Consider the following 18233-nt stretch of genomic DNA (forward strand, 5'->3'; position numbering starts at 1 on the left):
CTAGAGGTCCGTTGTCATGGCCTATCCTATAATATAATGAAGAGAATCCTTAGCTTTTCAGTGGTTATCTTCCCACACAAATCTCTAGCTCACCCTCTCCCTTGAGGAAACTGCTGCTTCCACCAGATTCCAGGACTTCACAGGGAGTCCTGGAGGTGAGGTGGGGTAGTGGGAAAACTGCCCCCAGCTCCTTGAGAACTGGCTCAACAGGTCTCAGGGTTGTTTTGCAGGCCACCTGAATAGGGGAATCAGCAGCCGCCTGGCCTCTGGTTTTCTCTCCCTCCTGCGCTTCCAACTTTGTCAGCTCCCTCATAGTTCACCTCATACGCTTCCCTCAAGACTGGGTTCTGCTCGGGCCTGAGTCGTCCATCGCCACCCCTGAATATCCAGGCAGGAGCCTTCAGTCTACTTGGTTCATTTCTCAGTTCTCCCCTAGTACTGTTTCAGAGCTAGAGCAACTTTCTTTGCCTTAAAACTCTCGGTCCCTCTCCTGCAATATATATCAGCGAGCAGGCCTAGTCAGAAGTTGTAACAGTATTGATGTAACACTAGAAATCTCAACTCCCTGTTAGACATTTCCACGCCTGGAGCTATTTTTCTGGGGTTACAGGAAAGGGGAGTCCACTCACCTACTAGTTCCCATGGAGTGGTGGCGGGTCCACTTGGCAGCCCCACCTCCTTACCCCAGGTGGCCCCAAATCCCCTCTGAAAGGGTGCAGTTCAGGTATCAGCATCGCCACCTGTAAGACTTGGGCTGGGGTGGAGAGGGCATGGAAGGCTTAGATCAAATGTCCTGAGTGAGGCAGGACTAGTTTGTCCCCGACACAAAACGGCTGGGAAGGAGCTACCACGGACTCCCATTTTTGAATCAGACCAGCCCCAGGCCTGAGCTGACTGTCCACAGTCCTTGGATTAGTCATAGCACTGAAGAGGAGGAGAAGACAGCACCAGGCTGAGCCTGGCAGGGAGTCTGGAGTTACTGGTTTCTAAAACCATGCAGGCGTCAGCCAGGGGAGGGGCCTCCATGTAGGGGAAGGGCCGGAAGCTGGGGCAGGGCCCCAGGCAGCTGTGCAAGGCTGCGCAAGAAGAGGCAACAGAGAAGAGAACAGAAAGGATCCCGATAGCCTTTCGAAACTCAGGAGAGTGGCCACTCCAGCTTTGACCACCTAAGACACCACTCCTGCTCCATTTGTTATTCTGAGCCCTCTGCTTACCCTGTACCCCAAGGATGGAGCCACTGCTAGGAGTGAAAATTGGCTGCCTGTTCGCCATGCTGGTTCTCACTCTGATCTGTGGCCTCATTCCCATCTGCTTCAAATGGTTCCAGACTGATGCAGCCACAGGTACAGCCCTGCCCCATCTTTGTCCCCAGAACCTAAGTCTGCCTTCAGCCCTGTCACCCTGTCCTGCTGTCTTGCTCTGATTTTCTCATCATCCCCGAGCTTGGGACATTGGGTGCTGCCTGTGGCTCTTTCCTCACCTTTGTCTATCTCTGCATTGCTGACTGGATCATAACTCCTGCTTTTTATTAGGTCGACACCACTGGATCCTCAGCCTCCTGGGCTGCACTTCTGCTGGCATTTTCCTGGGAGCGGGGTTCATGCACATGACGGCTGAAGCCTTGGAAGGAATTGAAGCAGAGATCCAGAAGTTGGTGACACAGGTGAGCACCCGAGTTGCTGAGCTGCAGGGCTGTGAAGCCAGAATGATGAACAGAACCAGAGGGGGGAAAGGGGTAAAAGCAAAGAAGCCCAAGACATGGAAGGACAACGAGGAAGATGACAGCTCTTGTGTCGTGTGGAATGATGGAAGCAGGTCAGGTTGGGCTATAAGGAAGGCAGTGAGGCTGACAGGACAGGACAGGAAGCTGAGCTGCTCTTTACCTTGTCTGATGTATGCATTTTTCTCCCTTAGAACAGGACAAAAAGTGAGGGAAATTCTTCTGACGATGCTGATTCAACTCATGTAAGTATCTCCCACCAGCCCCTACCTGGAGAGCAGGGAGAACCAGAGACTCCTTTCACACCTAGACCCTTTTGAGAGGAGCATGTGTGGAATTCCAGGAATCCCTTCTGCTCCTGACTTACGCATTGTGGAGGAAAAGAGGAGCCACCCAATCCTTTTGGGCTTATAAAACCCTAGAGAGAACTCTTGCTTAACTCTTCCTGTCTTTCTCTGGACCCTTGGACATGCTTCTGTCATTTCCCTGAATGTCTGGCCCTCTTGATTTTGTGTCCCTCAGTCTCTCTGGTATTCTGGTCATATGTCTATGTCTACTCTTGGCTTCATTCTCCTTTTTTAGGTTCTCTTACCACACTTCCCATCCTGTTCAGTCTCCCAGTCCCATGTCCATCCAGTGCAGTTCCTTCCCTTCCCTTCCCACCTTACAGCCCCTCTCTGTTCCTAGATCAAGTATCCCTATGGAGAGCTCATCATCTCCCTGGGCTTCTTCCTTGTCTTCCTTCTGGAGTCGCTGGCATTGCAGTGCTGTCCTGGGGCTGCTGGAGGATCAACAGTGCAGGAGCAGCAGTGGGGTGGAGCTCACGGCCTTGAACTCCACAGCCATGGACCTCTACCCTCACCGTCTCGGGGTCCCCTGCGAGCCTTCATCCTCTTGCTCTCACTCTCCTTTCACTCCGTGTTTGAAGGTCTAGCTGTGGGGCTGCAGTCCACAGTGGCAACCACCGTGCAGCTCTGTCTTGCTGTCCTGGCTCACAAGGGGCTTGTAGTGTTCAGTGTAGGACTGCGGCTGGTGCAGAGACACACTGGATCACGTTGGGCCATGCTCTCCATACTGTCCTTAGCTCTCATGTCCCCCCTGGGCCTAGCCCTAGGGCTGGCTGTGGCTGAAGGAGACTCTGAGGCGGGGCAAGGCTTGGCCCAGGCTGTGTTAGAAGGTGTGGCGGCTGGCACCTTCCTGTATGTCGCCTTCCTAGAAATTCTGCCCCAGGAGCTAGCAAGTCCTGAGGCCCCTCTGGCCAAGTGGGGCTGTGTAGCTGCTGGTTTTGCCTTCATGGCTGTTATTGCCTTGTGGGCCTGAGAGATTCCTGATTTTTCTGATGGACCTAAGATGACCTTATCCTCAGGAGACACCAACTAAATGACCTTAGCCCTTAGACACTTCTTCACTGAGACAAAGTGTCAATCACTAGGCATCATTTCCTTAAACTGGACCCCAGCTTTTCCCTCCATGAGGTCCGATTTCTCATGCAGGACTGAGAAAAGGATCTTTCGTTTGAGTGCCCATAAACTGGAGAATTGATATAAAGATCATCATTTTTGGTCTTTATACTTGACTCTTGGCCCATTTATGCTACTGTGTGTAATAAAATGTCCATTTTATCCTTCCCCTTTAGCCATGCTCCACTTCACTGCTAGGAGCTGCCTGGTGCAGGAGGTGGTGGAGTGGGAGGCAGAAGGGTGAGTGTGCGGTGCCATCTTCTCTTCTGGAATTGGGCTGCTAGCCATTCTATCCATTGTGGGCCATGCCCCTTAAGACATGGGAGCATGGCTGAAATTTCAACAGCTCGCTACCACCTTATGCACAGGTGTTGAGAAACTGAGCCAGAGTTCCCGGCACTGAGAGAGAGGAAGTTTTAACAAGAGAAACTATGGGAATCTAGTTGTTTTCCCCCTACGCTAACCACACCCATCCCACGCCTACTACCTGTTATCGCCTCCCATCACTGTCCAGCGGACTCTTGAGATAAGGCTAAATGGAGACAATTTCTACCTGTTTTTCACACTGAACCCTGTATGGCCTCAGGGACACTGTTGCTCTTCTCTGAGGCTCTGTCTCCTTCCAGCTGCCTTATGCTAAGGGACTAAGAAGCAGTGTGTTTGGAGAGGGAGCAAGGCGCTGGATAAATGCCTGGGGTGATTATTCGGCTCTGCCACTGACTTACTGGCTTTCCTACTACCTGACTCACCTGCCCCTGTGGCCCCAGCCCCTTCCTTCCAGACCATTCACCTTTCGGTTTGAGTAACTCCTACAACGTGTTGCTTCTCCTCGAAACTGCTAAGGACATAAGATTGTTCACTATGTCTGCGAGTCTGTTACTGTTTTGTAGATGAGTTCTTACGGTTCCTGGGGGGAGAGGGTGGGAAGGAATAAAATTTGGGAGTTTGAGATTTACAAATGTTAGCCACTATATATAAAAACAGGTTTTTTAAAAAATTTCTTCTGTATAGCACAGGGAACTATGTTCAATATCTTATAATAACCTTTAATGAAAAAATACGAAAATGAATATATGTGTGTATATGCATGACTGGGACATTGTGCTGTGCACCAGAAATTGACACATTGTAATTGACTATACTTCAATTAAAAAAAAAATTTTTTTTTTAACTGCTAAGAATAAGTACAGAAACTGATTCTCTGGAGTTGAGGAGCAGCAGGATGTCTGTGGCTCAGCCCCTGAGGTATGAGATGGAGGACTATTTGAGACTCAGTGGAGAAACTGGGAAGAGAAAGGGTGCCCTGTGAGCCCCACGGCTCACCAGTTTGCTCCTTCTCATGTTTTCGGTGCGGAAGCCCAAGTGGCCTTGACATGGACAAAGTCTCCTGAGTTTCATTCTTAGCTCGATCTGTCTCCTGTCCAGTCCCATTCCCCTCCCCGTAAATTGCAATACTCAAACCTCCTCACAAAACCAGCTTACACACACGGGGGTCAGTGAGAAGACAAACTTCAGGCAAAACCGAATAAAATGGTCTGACACGGGGAAGAACTTCTTTGAAGCACCATCCTACTCTGTTTTCCCTTCAGTATTAAATGTTCTCACATGAGATACACTCATCTGTCGTAATAAGAGAGTTTCTACATTGAGCACCTGGTGCTGTACTGTTGCTTTCACATATATTATCTCACCTTCCCGATCCTGCCAGGTAGATATTATCCCTATGATGGGTCTAGGGAGGCCTATTTAGGCAAGTTAAAGAACTTGATCACAGAGCTAGCTGGGCTCCAAACCAAGCTGCTTCTGAGATTCTAAGAAAAGCTCAAGATGTAGATTGCTCCTCTCCTTCCTTACCTTCACCTCCCCATCTCATATGTGAGGGTCTTAGAAGGAAACAGAGAGCACATTGGGTAAGTGAGGCAAGTTTAGTAAAGGGAGTATGTAGAAAGGTGAGGGCAGGATTTGGACAGAGCGGCAGGGGTGGGGCAATCCTCTCGACTGAGTATAACAATGCCATTACCGAGGCTGAAGAGAGGAAGCGCTTACCAGAAACTCATCCAACACGAGCCATGGCCTCGGCAGAGGGATACAGCCAGCCTTCGGGGACTCAACCAGGAGGAAGCCAGAGGCATACCCTCACTCTCTTCTACTCTTTGACCTACTGCCAGTGTCTCTTGTTGGCCATACCCAAACAGAAGCCAAGGACAAAAATGTCTGTTGGTGCATTGCAGATAGCTCATTCTCATGAGACACAGCTCATGAACAGTCTGGAGGGTCAAACAGAAAACGTTCCACACACCATCGATCCTCTGCTGCTTTCAACTCAGTAATTTTGCCAGGACTCTGAAAGGGAATTGGAAGTGACACCATTATGTGGGAAATTAGAGGGCTATTTCTGGCACAGGGGATTTGTATGACTCCAGAAAGCAGACTTGAGGAGAAACACATTAGACTCCGGGACTCTACATATGTTTCTGGGTCACTGATGCTATCAGCATTTGAGGTCAATGAGCAGAGGCTGGGAGGTTTCAAGCCTGGGTGGGTCATCACTTTTTGCCTCCTCCCATTCCAGGAGCCTTTAGATTCCCCTTTAGCCTCCTTTGCATTCAGCCATCCTTCCCTCAACCATTTCCTTTTCCTTTTCCAAAATCCTTACCAACCAGGACCGGAACCACCTTTACTTTGAACCATATTGTATCAAGAGCTGGAAGAAAGCTAGAGAATGCTGCATAGAGAGGGCATCAGGGTCCGGAAAAGGAACAATCTCGATCACTTTCCAAAGCTATGAATCCCCAGCAGGGAGCCAGAGAGAGCTATAGGGAAACAGAAGATGAATGTGATTTCTGAATGAGCTTGAAGTGAGGAAGAATGGAATAAGAACAGGCAAGGAAGAGAAACACTGGACAAGGAAGGGCTGAGTTAGCTGGGCCGTGGTGACTAGAAACAGATTCAGGAGAGCACCTTGCTTCCAGGAGAGATAGGTTGTAACTGAAGAAAATTAGAATCATGAGAATTGAAAAATAAAAACAGAAGTGAAGATATGCAGGTTGGGAAAATGGATAAGAGGAGAAGCCAGTTGGAATAGTCACAAGAGAATTTACATGGAACAGTTTCCAAGTCTTCTCAATTCCTGTGCCCCTTCCCCACCCCTCATTCTCTACCCTACACGTGTATTTTTTATATATTTAAACAGAACAAAATGAAAGAATGAGACCTCCAACTGCCCTCCCACTTTGAGCCAGCTTTCTATTTTTGCATAATAAATGATTCTCTGAAGCAACCCTCTGGAGCTCCCAGCTTTTCCTTTGCTTACAGCCTGAGGGTTGGGTTTGGATATTGCAGGTATAAGATGGTAATTTGTGAAGAAAGGGAGATGGAGAACAGCATCAAAGAGGAACGAGAGTTCAGTGAATACCCCCGAGCCAGATGGGAGGCCAGTCAGAGACCATCACACATGAACAAGATACACCCAGGAACTAAAACGGAAGAATGCCAGGCTCATTCCCGTGGGATAATTCATGCCACTGCGCCCTTCCCCTGAAGGACAGTTTTCCAGTGTCTTGCCTCCCTCACCCTACAAAATGGTCCCTTGCTCCTGGCTCTGGGGGATAGAGTACAAAAAACGGCTGCAAGGACATGAAGGTGGCTGGTACGTGTGTCAATCCCCAGACGCCCTCACATCCCGCCCGTCCCCCCCTCCTCCCCTCGCCGACCTGAGGGAGGAGCTGATGGCCACCAGCAAAGGTGAAGCGAAAGGGATGCAGACAGCAGTTACACCCCTGTCCCCCTGCCCGGGTCCGCAGGGATGCTTAAAGACTCCAGTTGTCAATTCTTTCCTTTTGATTTCAGCTTTGTTCTGAGTTACGCTCTTAAGATTTGTTAAGTATCAGAAACAGAAAACATTCCCCTTTTTACTGTACATTTATCCAATTGGGAAATTCTGATGTTGGTGAGAAGAGAGGGTATAAGCGGCTTCCATTGCCCTGGGCACTGTGTGCCCTGACTACATGCCTGGCCTCTAGTCAGAATTGACTCTCACTTTCCAGTTAGTCCTAAAACCTGTCTAGAAAGGTGGCATCTCCCACTCCAGCCCTCTCCCTGACCACTAGTGGAGCACTCTCTAAAGCTCAGTGTCTACCCTCCTGCCACAGGTTCACTGTTTTGTGTGTTCCTTCAGAGAATCACCCTTTAATATCTCTTTATGAGTTCCAGAATTTTCAAGCTGACGCCACAAGGCTCTCATCACTGTGTTCTTCTGGTTTTAATCTCCTTACCATTGCACCCTTGCTTAGCTATCTTGGGCTTCTGTCCCTAAAGTCAGGGAAACATTCCTTGAGAACGAGAGGAAGAGAAAAAACAGAGTCCTAGGTCTGAAACCGAGACAAAAAGGAGGTAGTTTGTGGTTCACCTTCTATAAAGTCACCCACCCTCTCATCTGAGCCTCTGATCCAGAGCATGGGCAGGAGCCACAGACCACGGCTGACCATGGTATCAAGCCCTTCCTACATAGCTACATACCTAGCCCATCTCTAGGATCATAAACAACGGGAGATTTAGGAAGAGACCTCGGAGCTGGAGAAAATTAGGAAGAACCATGCCAACCACAAGAGGGCACTGCATCCCCATGGGCTGGCCTGGAACGTGCAGGATCAACAACGAAGAGAGGTCAGACAAGGACAGCAAAACCCCTCTCCCTTGCTCCCGGCAGACAGCATCTCCCCCTCAACCTCGCCCCTGGGTTTCTTATAGATGCAGAGACATCCATCGGAGAGACACACAATCCCCGCTCATTTCACACATCACCTCTGTGGCAGACACATACACGTGCTCTCATATATGTACACACAAATGTAATTTACTCCCTCCTCTGAAGATGACCCTGCTAACAGTGTATCTGTGTAGGTAAATGTACTGAGAGGACCTGCCTTCCCTTCCTTAACACCCAACAGCAGCTGTTGCCAGTCAAGTCTGAGTTCTTTGCCTTTTTCTCGTGTTTTGTTTATCTACGAGTTAGCTGGTCCAATGATTCCAATTATGGTGTTTCTCTTCTTTACTGTGGCACTTAAGCACTCTTTGCTGCCTGCCCTGCGTGTGGTTACCCAACACTCTCGCCATCAATAGCTGCCTCTGTAACCCTGCTGGTCACCTAATACCGCCCCCTTCTGATCCTAGCCTATGGCATTTCAAATAGATTCAGTCCTGTGAGAGAGTGAGGAAACACTCAAGATTTAAGAACATATTTCAGAGGGGAGGGTAGAGCTCAAGTGGCAGTGCTCATGCTCAGCATGCACAAGGTCCTGGGTTCAATTTCCCAGTACCTCCTTTAGAAATAAGTAAACCTGATGACCTTTCCCCCCAAAAAAATTTTTTTAAAAGGACATATTCCTTGCCCCACTTCCATGTCAGTGTGTCAGCATCAGACACCAAGCTGCATTAGTCCTCGGCCCCGTTCCACTGAGGAGAGTATGAATGCCGGTGCCTGTGGGGTTTCTATAAAGTAGGCTGGCCAGTGACCTTGTAATAATCCATCTGCAGTCGTCTTGCCATTAATGCTGTCAGGTGTCTTCTTGTTTTTCCTTCTTGTTCCCCAAGAGCCCAAGAATCAGCCTGCAATAGCCACAGAATATCTGAAGTCCTCTTGATGATTATTGCTCATACCTGAAGAGCTGCTCTGAGAACCACAAATATAGTCTAGTTAACTCCCTGAGCTCTGGGATTCCAGGGGGAGGAGAAATCGAGAGAAAATCCTTTTTGCTGTGACTCTCCTGAAGGAGTATTCACATTGGGAGCAACTACGAGCAACACAACCCCTCTAGTAACTGCACGAGGCCTACTCTCCTGACTGTAACGAGCCACCCGAAGTGGAACTTAGGTGACCTTCGGAGGATCCTGCTGGAAAATGAGTCACGAGATGCCCTTAGATACTTCAGTGGGCTTTCTGCATTTCCTTGAGGTCTTGATGTTGGTGACATCTCTGAAATCCTACAGCATTTTTCAATCGTCCATCCCACTGATAAGGAAGTCTAAGATCTGAGCAACTCCTCCTGCCCAAACTTGAAAATACTAGCCACATCGAGGACAATACCATTCCGTTGGAATAGGGACCAGCGACTATGTCACCACACTTCGTGAAGCGTCTGTGCTCCATGAGCCCTCTAGCATGGTTTTTGTCACTTTGAGAAGAGAATGTGAGAGCTGGGCAGGGAGAGGGGAGGAAAGGGGGGTATGAGGCAGACATACTCTGACAAAGAAGAATTACGGTGCTCAGATTCCTCTACAGTTTATTGTTACAGCAGTTGTGGGAGACAGGAGGGCACCCTGCACACAGCACACACTGTGGTCAGAGCCCCGAGGCAGCCCCTCCCACACCTACGCCGAGCCCCAAGCAGCCCTGCCCAGCGTGGCTCCCTCCCCCTCCCCACTCTAGACACACAGTACAAGACAGCTACTGAAGTTAGTGCAGCCAGTGGCCCCAGGCCCCCTCCTACTGCCCAGCTCCAACCCCTCCCGCCTGCTGGTTCACTGCCTACCTCCTCCCATTCCAACTTCCGTTTCCACACTGAATGTTTCAGTCACATCCTGAGGACCACTAACCCACCAGCAAGCCTCCCCGTCACACATTCGTTTAGGCCCAGACCCTTCAGATGGCTGAAGGATTCATGAGAAGCCATATCAGCTTTGGTGAGTGGAGCCCCAGACCCAAGCCCCTTACTCTTGCAATACGAGATGTGAAGGGAGAGTCTGGTGGGGGCCCCGCAGACGACAACAACCTCCTATATCCCTTAGCTACAGACACCTGGATTAGGGAGAGGGGATACATGCCTTCTCCATCTTAACACCAAAATGAGACAGAGGGATAATTTATGGGTCTGGGTCCCTAAGAGATATTAGGACCTCTCTCCCAGGAGCTGAGGGGAATCACAGGTTAGAGGTCAAGGTTAAGGTAGCAATCAAAGATCAAGGTCGTCTCCCCACATGATCTGCCCATCTTCCCTTGGTCACTCTGGCCCAGTGCTCTCTGCACCTCCCAGGTTAGTGCTGGGGGAGGTGAGGGCTGGGTCCCACACCAGGGCAACAAGGGTCATTCAACAGGAGACCTCCATGGTGTGCCCCGGGGGCCCTGAAGGGAGAGTCCCAGACTCGCTGCTCTGGGACAGCGTGCGAGAACGGGACCGGTTGCCATCAACGGATGCTGCACTGGTCAGGGAGGCTGTGCGAGACCGGGACAGGCGAGTCATACAGGATGAGGCCACTGTGGAGACAGCAGAATAAGCAGGCAGTCAGAGAGGAGCGGGAAGAGAGCACAGCCACTCAGAGTGGGGCACTTAGGTGGAGAGGAGTGTTACATGGGGCCAGGTCCATGAGCTTGTTTTGGTAGATGGTGGTTAAGTCTGGGAATTAGCCTAAAAGGGTTCCTCCCCCTCAGTGCCCATCCCTCTTCCTGTGCAGCAACCTCTTGTCCTCATGACAGCCTCTGACCCCCATACTCACTGTAGCCCATGCCCTGCAGGAAGTACTTGAAGGCCTCCGTCAGCTTGCCTGGCTGCGGGAGTAAAATGAGCAGAGAGAGAGAGCGAAGGGTGGTTAGAAGCTGAGCTGGAGCCCCAGGCCGTGGCAGGTTAGAGACGGGGTGTGTGGTGAAGGGTCTCATTCAGCGCCACTAAAAGCCCATCCCACGGATGGCAGGGACACTCACCTGAGTCAGCTGGGGCTGACCTCCGGAGTCAGCCATCTGTTCAGGAGAGAGCCATCCAGAAAAAGTGATACGCACGTAAATACAATGAGCCATGCCAAGAGGCAGACAAGGATCTCTCTTCCCCAGGTTCCCCTCTCCAGGCCTTCAGGGTGGTTTTGATTTTCTGACTCCACCCACCCACCTGTTCCCACGCAGGACCCTGGAAGCCTACAAGCTCAATCTAGAGAGGATCTATGGCTCGGGACAAGGGGCCAGGAGTCAGGCCGCGTAGGGAGTAGGGTTACTGACCTTGAGGAAGGAAGTCTGAGTGGGGTCCAGTTTTGAGTTACATTCCACCTGGAGTAAGTAGGAGGCTAAATGAATGAGGTCACACTCCCTGGGGCCCCTCCCATCCAAGGGACCAGGGACCCAGACCCCAGATCCTTTCTCGTCAGCAACCTACCCATTTCCTTTTTACCAGAAATCAACCTCTCATATCCCAAAGTTGCTCTCCCTGACCCAAACAGACCTTGCCTCTTGGCAAGATACACCTCTGACTGCCACCCTAGGACTCCAACCCTCCCTCACCCACCCCAAAATCCCCTACTGACCACTGCATCTTCATGGGGTGCTTGGTCTCCTACCACCAGCATCACAGGGCACCTAGAGGCATGGTGTCGGCGAGCAGGCAGTGAGCCCCTGGCACTCCCTCCCCCGCCTCTTCCCAGAGGAGCAGCTGGAAAACATTGGCTCCAAAGAGGAAACAGCCTTCTGAACCCTGCCAACCCCACCAAGAAGGTTCAAAGGGGGGAGACCTAGAGGGTGGTGACTTGCTAAATAGGACAGGGTGGGAGATGACAAGAAAATTCCCTGGGAAAAGGATGTAAGCACCTAGGAAAGGCCCAGGGAGAGAGGCCAAGCTTTATCCCTAAGTCTTACTTGAGGGTGATGTCGCCTCCACGCTCAAAGTTCAGGTCTCGGCGGCTAAAGAGGGTTTAAAAGAAGAGTAGGAATTTCAGGCAAGCAGTGCTATCCATCCAGATAGAAGCTCTCTTCCCCCATGAGAAAGCTACCTTCCTCCCCCAAATTACAGTCAAATAGTGATGATTACAAGTGGGAACCGAAGGAGAAGGCGGCCGACAGGCCTCAAGCATGAGCCCTATGGTCATTTGTGCCCGAGGTCCCTGGTCACAGGGCAGTGAAGGAGACAGAAGAGCACGAGGACATGAGATCGTCTTACTTCCGAGAATCCAAAATCTAAGGAAGTAACAGGAGAGAGGGGGCCGGCTCCTCACGATTCTCCCCCCAGCGTCTGTCCCGCAGCTGCCCCAGCTGCACACCAAATCCCACCCACTCACTTGTTGTAGCTGTTCCAATACAGTTCGATGTTGTCCAGGTTGGGGGCATGTGCGATGATATTTCTATACTTTTGTATTAACTCGGAATTTCCAGACAGCTCTTCCTGAAGGAAAGAAAAGGGAGAAAAATTAGGGCTGGGAAGAGAAGTCAACAGTTACTAGATGCATATGTGTGACTGAAACGTTATGCTGTATACCAGAAATTGACACACTGTAATTGACTATACTTCAATTAAAAAAATAAAAGTTACTGGATGTGAAGAGGCAAGCCTTCTCCCCCCCCCCCCAGATCCCGTCCCAGGTAAGGAGGTCACCTCAGGCATTCCAGTCCCTGCCGGTCCCCTCCACGTCTTCCATTGTCCACAACCACTTACCTGGCTGAAAAGATGTCCAAGGATCATCTCCGAAATGGAAGAGGTGAGGCCTGTTAGCTATGAGGAAAGGGCAGGTGAGAAGGCTCAGGACACTATAAGGAGAAGAGACCCAGGCAAAGTGACACGGCTTCTTCCCTGCTCCATCCCCTGCCTTGAAGCTCGCAGGCCAATCAGTTATGCTCGGAGAGCCTAAATGGACCCATACAAGGGCAAGCCAGCCCTAAATCTCAGCACACAGACCCCTCCAAACCTTGTGAGCCGCCCAGTCCATCCAGCCCTTGGCATTGGGATCGATGTTGATGAGGACAAGACCCTCAACAGTATCCGGGTGGGTAAGCTGAGGGGCAGCGGACAGAAGGGAAATCAGAGGCAGGCACGGACTTATCCCCTCCCCACCAAGCTCACCCATTCCAGGCTCCCCACCCTCGTACCCACCAAGCCAAGCACACCCCCTAGCAAATAATACTCTCCTAATCAGTCTGCCTGGGCCTTGGACCCACCTCTCCCTGTCTGGGGTTTTTTTATGTCTTACAGCATATCGCGACAGGACGTAGGCCCCAGCTCCAACACCAACTCCAATTATTGTGGAGAAACTGTGAAAGGGAAACGTAGGTCTGATGGGCCCCAATGTCCCAAACTGTGGCTCTCCAAACTCCTCTCCCTCCTTCCTAAGGCCACAGTCACAGAGGACAGAAAGGGACCTTCCTTAAATGGGTGGGAGGGAAGAAGCACTGCTGAAAAGGAAGGTGCTGAGGAACTGAAAATGACCCTGGTGGCCAGTGTAGGTCCCTGAAGCCTTTCCCCAGCCCCCTCTGGGAGACCGAGCATCCTGAACAGAAACACCCATCTGCCTGCCAACCAGACAGTTTCCTCTATAGCTCTTTGTCCATCCTCCACTTTCAGAAGCCAGTTCAACTTGCTCTGTTTTAGTTCCTGGTTCCTCTAGAGGAACTAGGAAGAAGGGAACTTGAAAGAGGACGTGGAAAAAAAAAAAAAAAAAGATACAACTTCAGTGAACAACAGGAAGAATGCGGGGGAAGAGAGCCAAAGAAGTGAACCAGAGCTGCCCAGGGCCCCGGTGCCCAGGAAAAGCCAAGCCAAGCCAGGGATGGAGCCCAGGCGCCATCTGCACTAGACGTGCCCTGAGGAGGACTCGCTCAGCTTTCTCTTCCTTCTCCCACTCCTCTTACACACAGGGCACCCGTGCAGCAGGTGTGTGTCTGGAGGAGTCAGAGGGAGTGGGAGGGAAAGACAGGTCTGTCTGGTTCTGCAGGACTACATCGCCGCCTCCGCTTCTTCTCTAAGCTTCCTTCCAGGTCCCTTCTCAGCCTGAGGCAGGGCCCCCCTGCACACAGCTTCCTTTTCCTCTCTCTTCTATCCCTGAGGGCTACTCTGCTGACTCAAGTCAGTTTTCCAAACCCACCCCACTTCTTCTCAACAATCAGAGGAGGGAGGAGGAGGGAGAACTGGCCCAGGAGCCAGGGAGGACACAGGAGTTCTAAGGGCCACCTTGTGCTGGAAAGAGAACTCTGGCTTGGAGGGGTCCCCAGGCCTCTCACTTTAGGTACTGCAGGATGCAAGGGATCATGTCCGCAAGCTGGTCCAGAGATGGGTACTGATACCTGGGGAAGAAAGGAATGTTAAGGAAGATACCAACCTGGCCCCATGGCCCCCACCTCAGTGTCTGCCTCCTCCTTTCCCAGAATCACCACTTGCCCTCCCTCTCCTCCTCCCCTGCTGTGATCTTCCCCACACCTGCCCTGTGCCTCACAGTCTGATGAGGAGGGAAGGAGCTAATCCTCACCCCAGAGGGAACACGGGAGCACCCTCTTCCATTCCAGGGGCGTCCACATGAACCCGCACGAAGTTCTGAATGATTTCCTGCATATCCCCAAATTGAAACAGCGGCTGGAAGCAGGATTTATCTAAAGAGAACCCCCATCACCCCAACAGTAGAATCAGACAGGGAAAACATCCCCAAGTCTGAACCCACCCTCTTTCTTCCATGCCACAGTCAGACTAGGAGAGAACTTCTTGACTTTGCCACATGGCTCCCTTCCTGCCCATTCTGACCCTTCCCCTCACCCTGGGCTTTGACCCTTCCCCCCCAGAAGAAATGGGAGGGCAAGTGAAGGTCCTTACAGTTGAGCCCCACATCATGGTAGGTGAGTATCGCTGGGCGTTTGGGTTTAGGGGTGCCATAGACAGTAAAAGTGACAGAGCCATACGGTGTCTCCACAGAGTGAGTCTGCAGGAAAATAGGTCACCATTAGGTGGGAGTTCGTCTGAGACAAAAAGAGGCAGGAGACTCCACAAAAGTCAGGGAGTTGGGGGGGGCGGGGCCAAGAGAGGAGACGGGGACACAGCATTAGAAATAGCATCGGCAAGAATTTAGTTTAGGAAAATGTGACACTCGAAGATGATTTGGGGGGTGGAAAAGAATAACAAGAGATTGGAGAGCATCAAGGAACTCTGGGAAGGGAGGAGAAAAGAAGGAAAAGGAAGAGATGGGGACCAGAAAGGACTAGAATACAAGGAGAGAAGCAGAGAGAAGAGCCAACTAGGAGCCTTCTCCTTCCTGGGGCAAGGAGAGCCCCTCCTCCTACCTGGGGCTGCCCCCAAGCTGTTACCTGTCCCTGGTCTAGGAGGACTCGGGCAGCTAATTCAGCCTCCTGGAGAGAGACACACACAGACAGATACATACAGAAACACACAGCCATGTAGAGTCAGATGGAGAGACAGACAGGGATAAAGAGAGGTAGGTAAAGAGACCACAGCGACCAAAGACAGAAAGAGATTGACAAAAAGAGACATGGAGAGGATGGAGGTTAGCAGAGTGACCAGACAAAAGCCTGTGCTCTCAATCATGGTGTATGGGGAGAAAAACATGGGTAGACGTGGAGAAAGCAGGAGTACAGGTTAGAAGGAGATCATGAATTTGGGAAGGTAAGAAGTGATGGGGATGCTTGGAGGCCTGGGAGTCAGAGGGTATCTGATAACCTTGGCCACCTCGGGTGTCTGCCCTGGCAACAGCGGCTTCTCCTCCGTGATCTGCACTTCCTGCAGCTCCGCCATGGTGGCCTGGCAGGGTGAGGAAACACGGGGACTGGGGAGGATGCCTCCACACCCCCACATCTCCCAGAACACCTGGCTTCCTCTCTCAGCACCAGACAATGCCGGATGCAGAGGGCCCCAGGGGCTGAAGCCTACTCCAAAACACAGAGAGAGCCTTTCCTGCCCCCAGCTCCAGGCCCAGGCCAATGGGGGGATGGCTTGTGGAAGAGAAATCAGGACACCACTTCCCTTCAGACTGGCCATCCCCAAACCCCCTTCACACCCACACCTCCAAACTCCTCTCCCCTATCCTCACTGGAAATAGTAGGGTGGGGCAGCAGTGTGGCTCAGGTTTCCCAGGCTATCTTTAGGGGCCACCCCATACTCCCAGTTAGCTAGGGGGTGAAACTTGTGGCTCAGTGACTGAATACTCCAAAGATACTAAGGGATGGGTACTGAGAGTTCACCATTAACTGTGACCTTCAGCTAAAGCCCCAAGGTCAGCAGCTCAAAGGGAAAGGGGCTAAAAAAAAGGACTTGAGTAACAGGACCAAGGGGGGAAGGGGGGAAACAAGATAAGAGGGACAAGGGACATCTGTGTCCAATTGACCAAGTGCTTCCCTTCCTCCCAAGACTCTTCCTCCAGACTGTGAATAAATTAGTATATATTCAACCTAAGCAGAGCCAAAGAGGGGCCAAGCACCTGTGCAGACCTGCAGCCTTGGGGGGGTGGGGTCACTTACTGGGCTCCTATTGGCTGGATGCAGTGGGGTTAGGGGTCAGGGTTCTCACTCCTCCTGGCTCTGGGGTCTGAGAAAACAAAGCAATGAGGTGAATGACATGGGAGACAGACCCTGGGTCGTTTAGGGACAGAAAGCCTAAGCCAAAACCTGGACTATCTGGGTCACCAATCCTTGCCGGGTCACTAACCCTCCCCATTATGTACCCCCGAGTCCAGTCAACAAGTCTTCTCTAGGCATCAGTCAGAATCAATACAAGCTGGAGGGGCCTGCGGCGCAACACAAAGAACAGGTACCAGTCCAGGCTGGGGCGGTGGGGGGGGGGGGGGGAGAAGGAAGTGCTGATGTGGAGGAAGGAGCGTGGCTTGTATCAGAACCTCCGGATTCTAGTCCCAGCTCTGCCGTTACCAGCGTGACCTTGGCTCAGTCTGTCACTTCTCTTGCCTTCAGTTTATTTGCAAACGAAGTGGGGACTAGAGGATCCCCAAGATTTTTTACAGCTTTCGAGTAAGATGGGGGTGTCAGAACACGATTGTTTTTCTCCACCATTTAAATTTTTTTTCTTTCTCAAGCCTGGTGCCTTTGCTTCTCTCCTCCACCCAGTCTCGGTGTGGGTCCCCGCGAGTGGAGAAGGAGGGTGAGGGGCGGTCCCACAATCTCCTCCCAGCCTCCCCCGACGACCCGCAAGGGTCAAGTGCCAGCTGGGAAGGGATGGGTAGGACAGATGGGACTGGCTGGGCCCAGCCCCCGGTATCTGAACCTACGAGTCCCTTCGCTGCGCGTCCGCGTGAGGGCTGACACGCTCGCGCGGCGGGCGCCGAGCGCCCTGGACCCTGGACACCACCTCACGCACGCCCCAAACACGCCCTGCAGCCCGCGGAGCCTCCGCCTTTGTGCGCAGCAGCCCAGCGCCCCGCCTTGCGGGCCCCTTCCCGCAAGCCGTCGACTCCGAGCGCTGGGGATCAAACCGCCCCCCGGCCCGGCTGGCGCCATCCAGGGTCCTAGTCCCTCGCCCGCCCTTCCCCCTACCTGCTGCCGCGGCGGCCTCTTCCACCTTCACTTGCCTTTGACTCTCCGGCCCGCCCCGGCCCGGGCTCCCCACAGGCCCGCCCCCGGCCCGCCCCAGCCCGCCCACGGCCCGCCAGCTCCCAGCGGACCCGCCCCGGACCCCCTGTAAACACGCCCCCCTTCACCCCGCCCAGGCTGCCTGCGGCTCTGGGAGGGGCTGTGCTGGGGGCCGGAGGGGCACTCTAAAGAAAGCCAACTGCTGGGTGCTTCCAGGTTCTGCCCTCGCTCCCCACAACATTCCCCCTCCCCCGCAACGGGGCGGCTGTGGGGCGTGCGGGGATCCCTTAGTCCTGCGGGGGATCCCCACGCCCGTTCTCAACCCCGCCCCCACCCGTGACCTGGCTCTGCCTGTCGCGCTTTGGCCCCTTCCTTCGCCTCCAGACACAGTGGTGGGAACGGGTAGAAGGGAGATGAATCCCGGGTGCTGGCACCCCACGAATTCGACTCCGCCCAGACAGAAACAGAGAACTAGGTTAAGGAAAGATCACTGCTGAGGAGGCAGGGGTCTCTCCCGCCGGGAGGGGAAGGTGTGCCTGCACGAACTTGGTGGGGGGGGACGTCGAGGGCGCAGGAAGTTCCAACTCCGGGGTGCTCAGGGTCCTGGTACCTCCTCTCTCTGCTGTGTCCCGACGCCTGTGCTCCGGCTGCTCCCTGAGAAGTTGGAAAACAAGGCGGGGAGGGGGGTGGGGAATGCAGGGGGCCGCTATAAATAGAGGAAGATCGCGGGAGGGGGGGAGTGGATGGCCAACGAGGACTCCCGGGTCAAGGCCCCAAGGGGGGGCGG

The 18233-nt window shown here is 52.5% G+C and overlaps 2 protein-coding genes across 7 annotated transcripts; one reads left to right on the forward strand and one right to left on the reverse strand.

The window, feature by feature from the left end:
- The first annotated feature begins 88 nt into the window (after positions 1–88).
- SLC39A2 (solute carrier family 39 member 2) lies at positions 89–3051 on the forward strand. Its single transcript, XM_006190836.3, has 4 exons — positions 89–1343; positions 1533–1663; positions 1915–1965; positions 2408–3051. The coding sequence occupies exons 1-4, from the start codon at positions 1229–1231 to the stop codon at positions 3038–3040; spliced, it is 930 nt and encodes a 309-aa protein (XP_006190898.2). The 5' UTR covers positions 89–1228; the 3' UTR covers positions 3041–3051.
- Positions 3052–9435: 6384 nt separating this feature from the next.
- Positions 9436–18183, reverse strand: NDRG2 (NDRG family member 2). Of its 6 annotated transcripts, XM_032481628.1 has the most exons (17): positions 17993–18149; positions 16385–16451; positions 15588–15668; positions 15218–15259; positions 14730–14835; positions 14392–14512; positions 14147–14209; positions 13120–13180; positions 12838–12924; positions 12588–12644; positions 12214–12317; positions 11795–11839; positions 11467–11518; positions 11165–11212; positions 10877–10912; positions 10672–10723; positions 9436–10432 (listed from the first exon to the last, which is right to left on the reverse strand). In XM_032481628.1, exons 3-17 carry the CDS (start codon positions 15660–15662, stop codon positions 10266–10268), a joined length of 1116 nt encoding a protein of 371 aa, XP_032337519.1. In that variant the 5' UTR covers positions 15663–15668; positions 16385–16451; positions 17993–18149; the 3' UTR covers positions 9436–10265. The 6 variants fall into 6 exon arrangements, with proteins under 6 accessions (XP_032337519.1, XP_032337517.1, XP_032337515.1 ...); XM_032481626.1 differs by lacking the exon at positions 15218–15259 and having other exon boundaries at positions 18057–18183; XM_032481624.1 differs by lacking the exon at positions 15218–15259 and having other exon boundaries at positions 17993–18148.
- Positions 18184–18233: the final 50 nt, after the last annotated feature.

This window comes from Camelus ferus, chromosome 6 (genome assembly GCF_009834535.1).
Source record: "Camelus ferus isolate YT-003-E chromosome 6, BCGSAC_Cfer_1.0, whole genome shotgun sequence".
NCBI lineage: Eukaryota > Metazoa > Chordata > Mammalia > Artiodactyla > Camelidae > Camelus > Camelus ferus.